This window comes from Falco cherrug, chromosome 9, assembly GCF_023634085.1.
Source record: "Falco cherrug isolate bFalChe1 chromosome 9, bFalChe1.pri, whole genome shotgun sequence".
Lineage (NCBI taxonomy): Eukaryota > Metazoa > Chordata > Aves > Falconiformes > Falconidae > Falco > Falco cherrug.
This window is the reverse complement of record NC_073705.1, coordinates 42,549,626-42,560,795: the sequence shown is the minus strand read 5'-3', so window position 1 is coordinate 42,560,795 and position 11,170 is coordinate 42,549,626. Positions and strand designations below refer to the sequence as shown.

Genomic DNA, 11,170 nt, shown 5'->3' with positions numbered 1-11,170 from the left:
AGCCATGGCACTTCCACACCAGAAACATTCCCCCAGCCCACACGCTTTGGGAGTTTCTTACGCAGCCTCCGCAAGCCAAGAAATCTGCTGAGCTCTATTCAGTAGATTCTTAACCGTCTTCAAAGGGTTGCTAACTCCAGCCTGCTTAAAAAAATGCAGTGTTCCCTCCTTTGCAGCTTTCCTGCCTTCCCGTCTTTCTGTAGGCCAGTCAGCACCTGTTGGGCTATAAAAAACCCACCAGAACCACGGTACACCTGAAACGACCCGAAACTTCTGCCGTACTGTGGGCAAGGAGATCAGATGCTCCATGGAAGGGCCATCAAGCCGCTAATGCAAAACTAGTTTTCTGAAAGAGCCCGGTGTGCCCTGGCTGGCTTGTATTAAGGGCTAAGAAGGGTTAACAGTGTTTGCTCTCCCCGTCTCACCCCCTCCTCCTCACTGTGCATTTCTGTCAAAGACCTGCTCTCTGGCCAGCCACCGCTGGGATTAGGCTGCTCCAACAGTCTGGCTGACGCTCTGTGCGGGAATAAAGTCCTGCTGGCTGGAGGCAGCACACCCGACCGGGCTTCGCAGCCCTCCAGAAGGGACTCTAGAACTGAAGGAGCAACGGTCAGGATTTTGAAGATTTCAAAACAACGCAAGTTTAAAATAACCTTTGAAAACATCCAACTTAAGAAAATACCAAAACTCTCTGAATTGTTTTTTTCTTTTCTTGCAAGACTGCAAGCATTTTAAGTTACTATGTCTGTTCAGGAGCCATATGGAAAAATCGGTTCTATCCTGTTAAACTGGTTGCAGAGTTTTGGTTTTCATCTGTCTACAGAGATCTGAAAAGTCTGTGTTGTTTTATTTTATGCTTTTTCGGCAAAGGAAGCAAGTGGTGTGGGGATCATCTGGCCAGGAACACAATAGGTAAGCACAGTATTTTTTGTGTAACGTATTTCCAAGACTCTGGGAGTATACTGCTTGTGTAATGGAGCGAAATCAGCCTTCAGAATGATGTTCTTTTTGGGATAAGCTGATTATAGGCTGTTTGGTCGCTTGGTTTGTTTGTTTTCCTGGACAAGAGAAGCTGAGCTGCCATGGTATCAATGCGGTTTGCAAGATCCTCTCATTTAAGCGGCAGAAATACTTTTTTGTTTGTTTGTTTATAATCCTCTACGAAGCACAGAGCAACACAGATCCCACTGTCAGAGGTAAAACAAAACATTTAGGTTATATTTTGAATCTGTAAGCTATAATTAGACTATAAGAATAACAAAGTGGCAAAGAAGTGACTCAGTCATAAGGACAGCTCTGTTATAAGAACATTAAAAACGGAATTGATATAGTAATCTTAACTATTCTTTCAACTTTTCAGATGGTTGTTTAATCTTGCATTCAGCCAGGTGCTAGAAACATTACAAAGAGAAAGAGAATATCCTAACTTTATTAGGATGTTAAGTAGGACATTCAGATGACCCAGTAGTGACAATTTCAATAATCATCTCACTGATACTGAAGATGGGTTTTACTTTGGGAATCACAGATTAAAGCAAATTTTGAACACAAAAATCTACAGATGTATTCAATACTATGTTTAAATATGCACGTTTGAAGTGAATTTATACAGAAACTGGTCTTTTTATAAAGTCATTTCAGTTGTAGTGGAGAGCAGGTCCACTGAAATGTAGATATTTTGACTGCCTGAGATCTTCCGCACAGTTGCAGCCACCATGAGAGAAGGGCTGATCTCAGAAATGGGTGAAAATTACAAAGGATTGAACCTTTGTCTTTTGTGTTCTCTTTTATCATCAGCCAATAATCAGATTTAACTGGGATCTTTACTCCTTGCTGCTTTTAAGATGCAATAAGCTACTTTTGCCTCAAAAAAGGGATCTTGCTCACAGAGCTCCCTCTGCTTTCCAAATCCCTGAGCTACAGCTGGCACCTGTATTAAAGATCTATGCCTTTCCTTCTCCCTTTTATGCCCTTTCTACCTTTGTACTTTCCTCTCTTTCTGAAACTGGATGTGGCAGACACAAAAGAAGTTATAAGGATAAACAATAACCTCACATAGTAGTGTACTGTCAAAATTTCTTGTCCTAACTGGAGTCTCCTATCCGTGTAGCTCTATGCTCAAGTACACAGCACGATTTAAATAATGTCAGCATTTGCAGAGATGATTTTTGGGACTGTGTGTGTACATGTCTTTTATAGACTCAAAGCTGATAATAAAGTGTCCTGACAAAAGGAAGAGGCATACGTGATATTTAACAAATCTCTTTTCAGAGTCAGTACAATAGAGATGTTACGGTTCCAATGAACAGCAAATGCTGAGATGGGCTGGAAGTAATGCAGGTGTGAAAGGGATGGGCAATAAAAAATATCAGAATTATTTATTTAATATTTAAATAATTTAAAATATTTAATATTTATTTATTTAATATTTAAATAATAAAAATAAAAATGAATAATGAAAATATTTAATATTTAAATAATAAAAATATTTAATTATTATCCAGCTGCCCTGGAGAAAGTAACAAAGCCTTTCTCCAAATGAGATACACAAAGAGCTTAATATCTCTTAGGTATCAGTTTAGGGGTTCTTATCCAGGATCCTCCATTTTTCATCAAACAGCATCCTACTGCTCTAAGTTACTCTGCCCCTCTTCTCTACACATACCTACAGTCACAACGGGTGACGTAAAAATGAAGTGATCTCTGACAGAACAGCAGAAGCAGTGTGGGATATAGGGACCTCCTGTGAGTTTGAAAGTGACAGTTCCATTACAAATAACCCAGCCTTGAAATTTAGCAAATGAACCCTATAAACCAGGAAAATATTTAAATGTAACATTATTTAAAGTGTAATTCTGCACTCATTTTGTCAGCACCAAAAGGGTGTGGGGTTTTTATAACTGTCTTGTGATATTGCACTTGTGCTACATTTATATTTTTCTATAATAAAAGACTTCATAGCAGCCTGTGCCATTAAATCTTTTCAGATAGATCCTCTGAGAAATATTGTTTTCGTGGGCTTTAAGCAATTTAGCAAAATGGAGACTGGCACTGTTTGAATGCCTGGCTTGCTGTGATTATGATAAATATCAGGAAAGCCACAGAGAGGGTCACTGATTATTTTCTCCCCCAAGGCAGCAGCTTCCATTCACTTTTGTCATCTCACTTTGCAGTACTGAAGATGTCCTGGTTCTGGTTTTCTCTGCCTCTCCATCTTCTCACGGTGGCTTGCTTGTGTCATTCCATAAAAGCACCCACCACCAGTTCCCAGCAGAGCTTCAAGACCAATCTCTTCAATTTCTACCACTCCCTGATACTTGCTGATGGCAAGGAAACTACAGTTCACCTGCTGAAAGATATACCTAAAAGGTAAGAGCAAATCGGTCACTCCTCAGGTACTTCCCTATGACACTGGTAGCTACACGCTACAGGAATTGCCATGCACCTGCACAGCTTCATCAGTGTACACTGAATTTCCAGAAAAATGCCTCATTGCTGTCAAGCTCAAGCGTCATTACATTGCCCAGAACCTGGAATGAGCCTCTGAGATGAGGTGTAGGTGCACGTGTTTGTTTCAGGCAGCTTTCTGTGGTGTTTGTCAGAAAAGCAGCAGAGCTGGTACAGAACAGCCGGGCGCCAACAGCAAACAAGTTGTGTCACATAAATAGCCCAGCTTCAAAACTGCAGAGGCACATCGGCCACCCTACATTCTCTGTTAAATACAGGAAAAGTTACCTAACAAATGAACTAGCCCCAAAAGTCAATAGACTATCTGCACAGACTTCTTATCAGAAAAACTTCTGCCAGTGTCCTGCATGCTGGAAATGGTTTTGTCGAACGGCACTAAAGCTTGCTAAGATCAAAAGTGCTTTGCATGCAGAAATTCCACAGGTCCTTGTCTTCCCCCAAAAATCTGCAAAGTTTTCTACCATATCTAGATACGTAGGTGATCTAGATATTACAACTAGCACTGCATCTTGGGTAGCAAAGGCCAATCTGCTTGTTTGGGAAGAGATGCGCTTCAAGAGTTTAATCAGACTCCACTCTGGACAGTGACCAACACGTACAGATTTTGACATATACCCAAGCCGAGTGCTCATGGAGCAGAGGGTGAGCCAGATGGTTCAGTCTCAATATGCATTGCACAGAAAGAAGCTGGAACGTGGCACATGTTATATAATGTGACGATGTTCAAAAGAGCAAAACTAGGAGCTCTTCTTGCTAAAGGAAAACGGGTATGGAAATGTCAGAGAAAAGTCAGGTTTTGTATGCTCTAAGATTGCAATTAGGAAGCAAAACCCCCTCTAGTTTAGCATCAGGTAAGTACCTTATGAACCCTGGAGACATCCAAACAGAAAACCAAGAGGTGATGAGTTTTGGCTTAAAGTAAAAGACTCAAGAATGTGGAACCGTTTCCACTGAAGCTTGACTCTGGCCCAGGAGTTATATCCTGAAAGCAAGCCAGACCTCTAGGCTGATGTGGTCTATCCATAATGACTATGCTCGTCCCGCTAATTAAAAAAACCCTTGAACTGCCTCCATGTAACTGCAGAGTGAATGACCCAGGTGCAAACATTTCTGTGGCTGTATACAGTCTGCATACACCAAAACAACAGACAAACAGAAGACCAATGGAGTAAGAGAGCCCTGACGGAGCAGACTGATGTCACTTTGTACTGCTCATGCACAGGAGCCTCTGTCGCAAAGGCTTAGAACTGGCCTGGATGAAACTGCCATTGACACCTGGTAATGGTGAGGACTGGCTAAAGACATTCTGTTGCATCCACTTCATCTGACTCCCAGGAAGGCCTAGGTATGCAAGCACATCTGAGGGAGGATAGGCTCTAAGAGCTTTCACTGAACTCCAGTCAAGAAATCCTGGGGAAAAGCACACAAAATTCCCCAGAGTTAGCCAACGGATGGTTATCTAGAAGGCAGTCAGTTTAATCATATCCATCATCCAAAATAACCAGAGATATACATACTGAGATATGATAACTCACCTGAAGTGTGTTAAAAATCAGTGGGACAAATATTCTCTGTGGTAAGCAGATAAAACTTCCAGCAAATATTTGTGGATTAGAAAAGAAAAAAACACAGCAGGTATTCTTCCCACAGCTGAAGACTTCAGACATTCACCATCCCCTTGTGTTGATGCACCTCAACAGGGAACAGTTATTCCTACCCGCAGTGGCGTGGCCCCCATCGGAATGGCTGATTACAAGGAGTCTCAGGCAGACTTGACTTTCCTGACGCTTTTCTTCTGTTTTCCATCCACATCTACAGGTATTACTTTGTTTTGGAGGAAGGCAACGCCCTCGCACCTTTCACAATAACAGTGACCCCTTGTGATGTTCCCATTGAATGGAGCATACTTGTGCACAAGGCTTCAGCAAGTTTCCTTGGAAAAGCAGCACGAGGTAAGACCTTTAATCTCCCGAAGCAGAGACAAAGGACGCGTAAGTTACTCATAAGGAGCTGTGTTACAGGAAATTCCCCACAAGCTTAAACATCTCATGCTTCCCTCTCCTGTAAACTGCCATGGGCTGAAGAGGACATCCCTGTCACCATGGGCGAAACAAGGGAGCCCAGGCAATTTTGCCATCAACTCAAGTAAATTAAAGATTACATGCAAAAGTAGTCTAAACCTATGGTTAACGCTTGGGAACAATGCTGGGTCTTCAGGGCTCCACAAACGCAGATGAGCTTCATAAGCTGTTTGTACTGGCCCAGACCTCCCTCTGCTGCCTCAGCTCTTTTTCTGTGGCTTAGGCCACTTAAACTGGTCATTTTGCTCCCCACAGTGATGCGGAGAAGATTTAGCCATTTATTTTTCTAGGAATACCATCTACCATGGCAGTGGGCATTATGCTACCTTTAGCCTAAAAGGAAATTCCATTCTCTTTCATAGTTTTTTGAATTAATTCTTCAAATTAAAATATGAAAGCAGCCTTTAACAAGTCAGGCAGGTACACCTGACCGAGGAGTTCAAATGATGTTCCTTTCAAGTGATAAATTTTCCCTCTTCATAGCAGACAATGGCAGAAAACCAAGCCAAAGGAAAGTATGGCTTTCATAGAAAGTATGAGTCTCCTTGAAGTTAAAGCACCCAAAGAGACAGCCACAGGAAGAAGAACATTGCACAGACATTGAGCACGATACACTTCAAGCTTTTGCCAGTTGGGGTTTTATAATTATAGCCTTTCTGAAAACATAATTTTACAATTTCACTGCTAAAATAAAAGCTACTTAAAATTTATTTTAATAAATTGCCAGTAGTAAAAAGTATTTTTAGTTATAGTTACTGTTTTCTGGAAGAAAATAGGCAGTTCCCTGACATATGAACAACAAAACCAATGTGATGTGCTTTATTTCACATCTGTTAAAACTGAAGTTATAAGTCTGTTTTTTGCCTGCAGGTGATCATGCCACACAAGACATCTCAAAGTCTCAGAAGGCTCCAAGCATGGTGTCCACCATTTTTAACTATAAGGGAAATTCTGTAGAGACTTACATGGGTATGTCTTCTCATTCTGCCCTTTACATGCTAGAGTTCTTATCCACTGAGCGAGACACACACATTACCGTATACTTAACAACTGACACAACATCTGGGCACCTCTATCCAGAACTTCCAATGGATCCACGCATAGATGTCATTGGCATCGGGCATACAACAGTGACTCTGACCTGGAAACACAGCCCTTCTGTCTTGCAACATAGAGAAAACATCCAGTACTGTCTTCTAGTTAATGAAAAGCACAACTATAAGAGCTTATGTGCTGCTGAGACAGCAATCAGGTCCTCTGGAATGAAACTGCCATCTACGTTAGCTTTGTCTCTCTCTCCTTACCTTCTTGAACCGCAGCAGGTGATGATATTGTCCAACAGCGAGTTGAGCATCATCAACAAAGTGAGTAGTGGGGAAGTCAGGCAGATATGCATGGGTACCAAGAACACTTACACGGTGCCCAATCTCAGTCCCAGCACTCAGTATTACTTTGACGTTTTTGTTGTCAATCTCCTCACAAATGCCAGCGCTGCTTATACTGGGACATTTGCAAGGACCCTGGAAGAACCTGAACCTAAGGTGATGGAGATGAAAGATGGGAAAATTATTCAGGTTGTGCTGGATGGGAAAAACCAGAAATCCTACAGTCTGCAGTACCAGGCGAGGCACAAGAGAATACAATTCACATTTCAGTTGTGTCGTGGCCAAGTGCGGGTTCACATAACAAAGAACGGTAAAACAGTGGCATCAGAAAACATCTCAGGGCTGAGGTATTTCTCACTGAAGGGGAAGCTGCTGGACACATATTTGGTGCAGCTGAGGTCCACAGAGGAATCTAACTCTTCTGTGAAAGTACAGGTGTCCCCTCATTTCCAAAAGCCCTTATTCCCACTTCTACCAGAGAGCTTAAAAATCAAGTCCTTCAGTAAACTGAGGACCTGCAACTCTGTCACCATTGCCTGGCTAGGAACACAAGAGGAGAGCAAGTACTGTGTGTACAAGAAAAGGATTGAAGAAGATCAGGTCTGGATGGAACTGCAGAGTGTGGACAGGTGCTCTGGACCTGAATCTCGGCACAAGTCGGAGAAAGTGCTGTGCAAGTATTTCTATGATGTCAATCTCCAGCGAGCTGTCACCTCAGAGACCATCAAAGGGCTGGATGCAGGGACACTTTACTTGTTTGATGTTTATCTCTTTGGGCCATCTGGCATCCCCATCAGATATCACAGCAAAGTTGTGAAGACCCGAAAAAAATGCTGAAGGCTTTTAAAGAAGTGTTTTGAAGTCAGTGAATGAAGAATATTATTCAAAATCTATGCCAATCCATGCAGTTTAAAGGATGCTGACACGAAAAAAATTAAAGCTGTGAGATTCTATGGAGGAAGCATCTTAGTTGTCTACATCATTACTCTTACTTTTGCATTTTCTTTCCTATATAACGTTTCCCCCCAGCCCCCTCAGCTGTCTCATTCAGACATCAAAACCAGACCTGTGAAAGAAATCCACGCACATGGAAATAAAGTACCCACAAGAGCACCCATGAGAAATAGATCGGTTACCTAAAATGCTTCTGAAATCCAATACAGAAGTGATGGAAAATGCCTCTCAAGAAGCACACACCATTATTTTAAAGTCCCAGAGAGTTTTCCACTTTGTGTAACTCCATCAGCTAACAAGGAACTGAGAGACCCCACAAGTCAAGCTGCTTTTGAGAAAATAAACTTCCCCACTGCCTGAACAGGGATGGAGACAAAAAAAAATAAATTAAGAAAGCAGTGAAATTGGTGTAAAGCTCCACACCCTGAGTAAAGCAGGCTGAAATACAGCTTTCCCTATTACCTGCATGTTTGCTTGGCTTTCATGTCTATAGATGAACTGTGCTTGGTTAGAAATGGACAGAATTCAGGCCAGGAACTGGCTCTGGATCCAGCCCTTCTGGGGATTATACAAATACACTGCTGCGCTGCCTCCCACTGAGGGAAGCAGCAGGTAAGAAATCTTGCCATGGAAAGGAGGGGTTTACCTACAGTCTCCGGTATCAAGCCCATGACTATCATCATGTGACTCCTGAGGGTAACATACTCACTCTTTACATCCTTAATCCAGCCCATATTAATGAATGCATTGCTTTAGGAAAAATTAAATGTGGTTTTCCTATTAAATATCATGGAGGGAAAATATTTGTAGTAAAAATTCTGACAAACACTTTTTTGTTGTCTTATTTCTTTGATAACTTTCCTTAGATGAGAAGAGATATAGAAAAAAAAAAGCAAAGAAAGTCTTCATAAAAAAAAACCCCTTTATGCTCAATTCCAATTATCAGCAGAAAATATTTTGCACATAGCCTCTTAACAGGTCTGGAATTTACATATAAAGAGATAGATAGATTAACTGACACAAGAGATTACCAGAGACATCTTACCTGCTGTAATACTTTTTCCCCTACAAATACACTAAGATATAAATGATTCATTCCATTGTTGTGTATTTCAGAAATTCACTTGCACTTCAGGATCATCAGGGTTCTAGTTTACTCTGAGTAATTATTACCTCCAAGCGTGCTTGGAGGCATTTGCTAAGGACTGAACCAGTCCTCTGTGCAGACGCAGAGGATTACGCGTTTCCAGCTCCAAAGACTTTACAGCGTTGTGCGCCCTGCACGGTACACGCTATATATTAGCAGGCTCATTAGCCCCAGAAGGGTTCTGGCCTTCGTGAGGGATCAGCTGCAACAGCTAAGCTTTGGCTAGGCTTCACATTCCCGCAGGCACTGTTCTAGGCTGAGCAGTGCCACGGCTGCGCGCTGTGACCTCCTCCCCACGTTCTGCAGCCCTCTCGGCTAACCACAGGGGCTGGCTGCTGCACTGCCTTCCTCCCGATGCCCGCTTCTCTTCATCCTGCTGCTGCCAAAAGCGGTCTGAGCTTAAAGAGCAACAGAGGTCATCTCCACTCTGAAATCTTCATGTTTTCTTCTGCCTTCCTCTTCAATTTCAGGCATTGATATTCTGAATGAACTTCAGTTGGATACCCTACAGATGACTATAGTAACAACCATAATAATAAAAAGGAGGAAGATCTGTTTACCTGCAGATACAACACACTCTTAATCCACTGCCCTCAGCCTGTCAGAGCATTAACCCTTGCTTTTGCCTTCTGCACACAAATCCCACAAAAACATCACTTGGAAGAGGAGGATACATCAGAACCTTGCCTGATACCGGTGCCTCTACTGAAGACTATCTTTCACAACAGAACTGGCTTTAGACTTCTCAGCAAAACCTTGGTTTAGGGCCAAGAGGTCTGAGGAAGGGACAGAAGGAAAGGCTGGGAGGGAGCAGAAGGAGACCTAAGCAGTTAGAGGTGATACATAAGCAAAGGCTTGGTGTAGCACCGAGTTGACTGACAGCTGATCACATTCTGGAGGGAAGGAAGTGCAGGTCTGAAGGCCAGCAGATACTTTCGGGGACTTTGAGAAGAGCCAGGAGCTTCTCCTCCTCCCAGCTTCACCAGCTCCTCTTCACCTTTCCCTGGCCATTGCCACATGCAGCGGACTAGCTGAGGCAGAGACCAGTGGGGAGCTCTGAAGACCACAACTTACTGCTCCTGCAGCCCAGGCTGCGACACAAGCAGAGCAGTGACTACAGCTGCTGCTGGGAGGGCTGATGCTAGCCCCTCACTCACAGGAGGAGCTGCCAGCCACACGTCCCAGCCCCTCCATCAGCAAAGGTCCTTACACACAGCAGGGAGATCTTGGCTATAGAGAGCAACACGCTGTTCTGCCAAAACCCATTGCCTCTAACATAAGCAGGGCAGGCAACCTGCCCTCCAGGCAGCAGGTCCGCTTTGCTTATGTGTGCAGCCAGCCACGGTCTGTAATACAGACCCCAGGAGAATCAGGGAGTCTTCCTGTATTCTGCCTGTGTGCGCAAACCTGTTTTCAATTCACTGTGTCCGTACCCTGCTTACGAGGTAGCCTTGGGGCACGCTGTCTAACCCGAGTAGCACTCTGCTGACTGCTGTCCTGGGAGTGATGTTTCAGAGGTTTATTCTCAAAAACACCAAAAGGTGCTGCATTACACCATCAGTGCTCCTCCTACCCCCTACCAAGCGCTCATGTGCGCAGCTCCCCGTCTTCAGCACTCAGAAGCCCTTCTCTTACAAAGCTGTTTGACATCTTTCCATCTTTTCTCTCTCCCATTTGACTGGTGCTTGCCTGTTGCAGCCTGACCATAAACATTTCCAGAGCAACATTTACCTCCTTTCTTTATTCTTTCTTGCTGAATTTCTAGGGAAGCTCAGTTCCTTCAGTCCAGCCTGTCCTAAGCTGTCATCAGCTCTTCCCATCTGCTCCCCATCCCTGTGGAATCTGAGTCACATCGGAAGTGCAGACAGATATCTGCATGGAGAACATTTCAAGAACAGTGTTTTGCTTTTGTGGATCATTTAAAGTTAAGTCTTCAACATAATTTTCAGACCAAAGAATTTTTTCCTGGTGCTCGGTGGTGGGTCCCAGGTTTTGTGTGCTTCCAGCTATGGTATCTCAAGTCCTGTCACAGCTGAGATCAAAGCCTGGGGCCATGCATCTCTTCCCAGCATTTTTACAGAATTGCTCCCATTGCTAAGCCACATTTTCACACGGGAAGTGGGGGTCAGGGGTAC

At 43.3% G+C, this 11,170-nt stretch overlaps 1 protein-coding gene across 1 annotated transcript; it reads left to right on the top strand.

Annotated features, from left to right (window-relative positions):
* Positions 1 to 455: 455 nt before the first annotated feature.
* LOC102059781 (protein NDNF-like) lies at positions 456 to 8,716 on the top strand. The gene is made up of 4 exons (XM_005433468.3): positions 456 to 912; positions 3,174 to 3,369; positions 5,287 to 5,420; positions 6,420 to 8,716. The coding sequence occupies exons 2-4, from the start codon at positions 3,182 to 3,184 to the stop codon at positions 7,769 to 7,771; spliced, it is 1,674 nt and encodes a 557-aa protein (XP_005433525.1). The 5' UTR covers positions 456 to 912; positions 3,174 to 3,181; the 3' UTR covers positions 7,772 to 8,716.
* Positions 8,717 to 11,170: the final 2,454 nt, after the last annotated feature.

Excerpts from the sequence above, each read along its gene's own strand:
- LOC102059781 (XM_005433468.3), top strand. The coding sequence starts at position 3,182 with ATGTCCTGGTTCTGGTTTTCTCTGCCTCTCCATCTTCTCACGGTGGCT. Across the intron at positions 3,370-5,286 it reads CTGAAAGATATACCTAAAAG|GTATTACTTTGTTTTGGAGG; the intron begins GTAAGAGCAAAT and ends CCACATCTACAG. Across the intron at positions 5,421-6,419 it reads CCTTGGAAAAGCAGCACGAG|GTGATCATGCCACACAAGAC; the intron begins GTAAGACCTTTA and ends TTTTGCCTGCAG.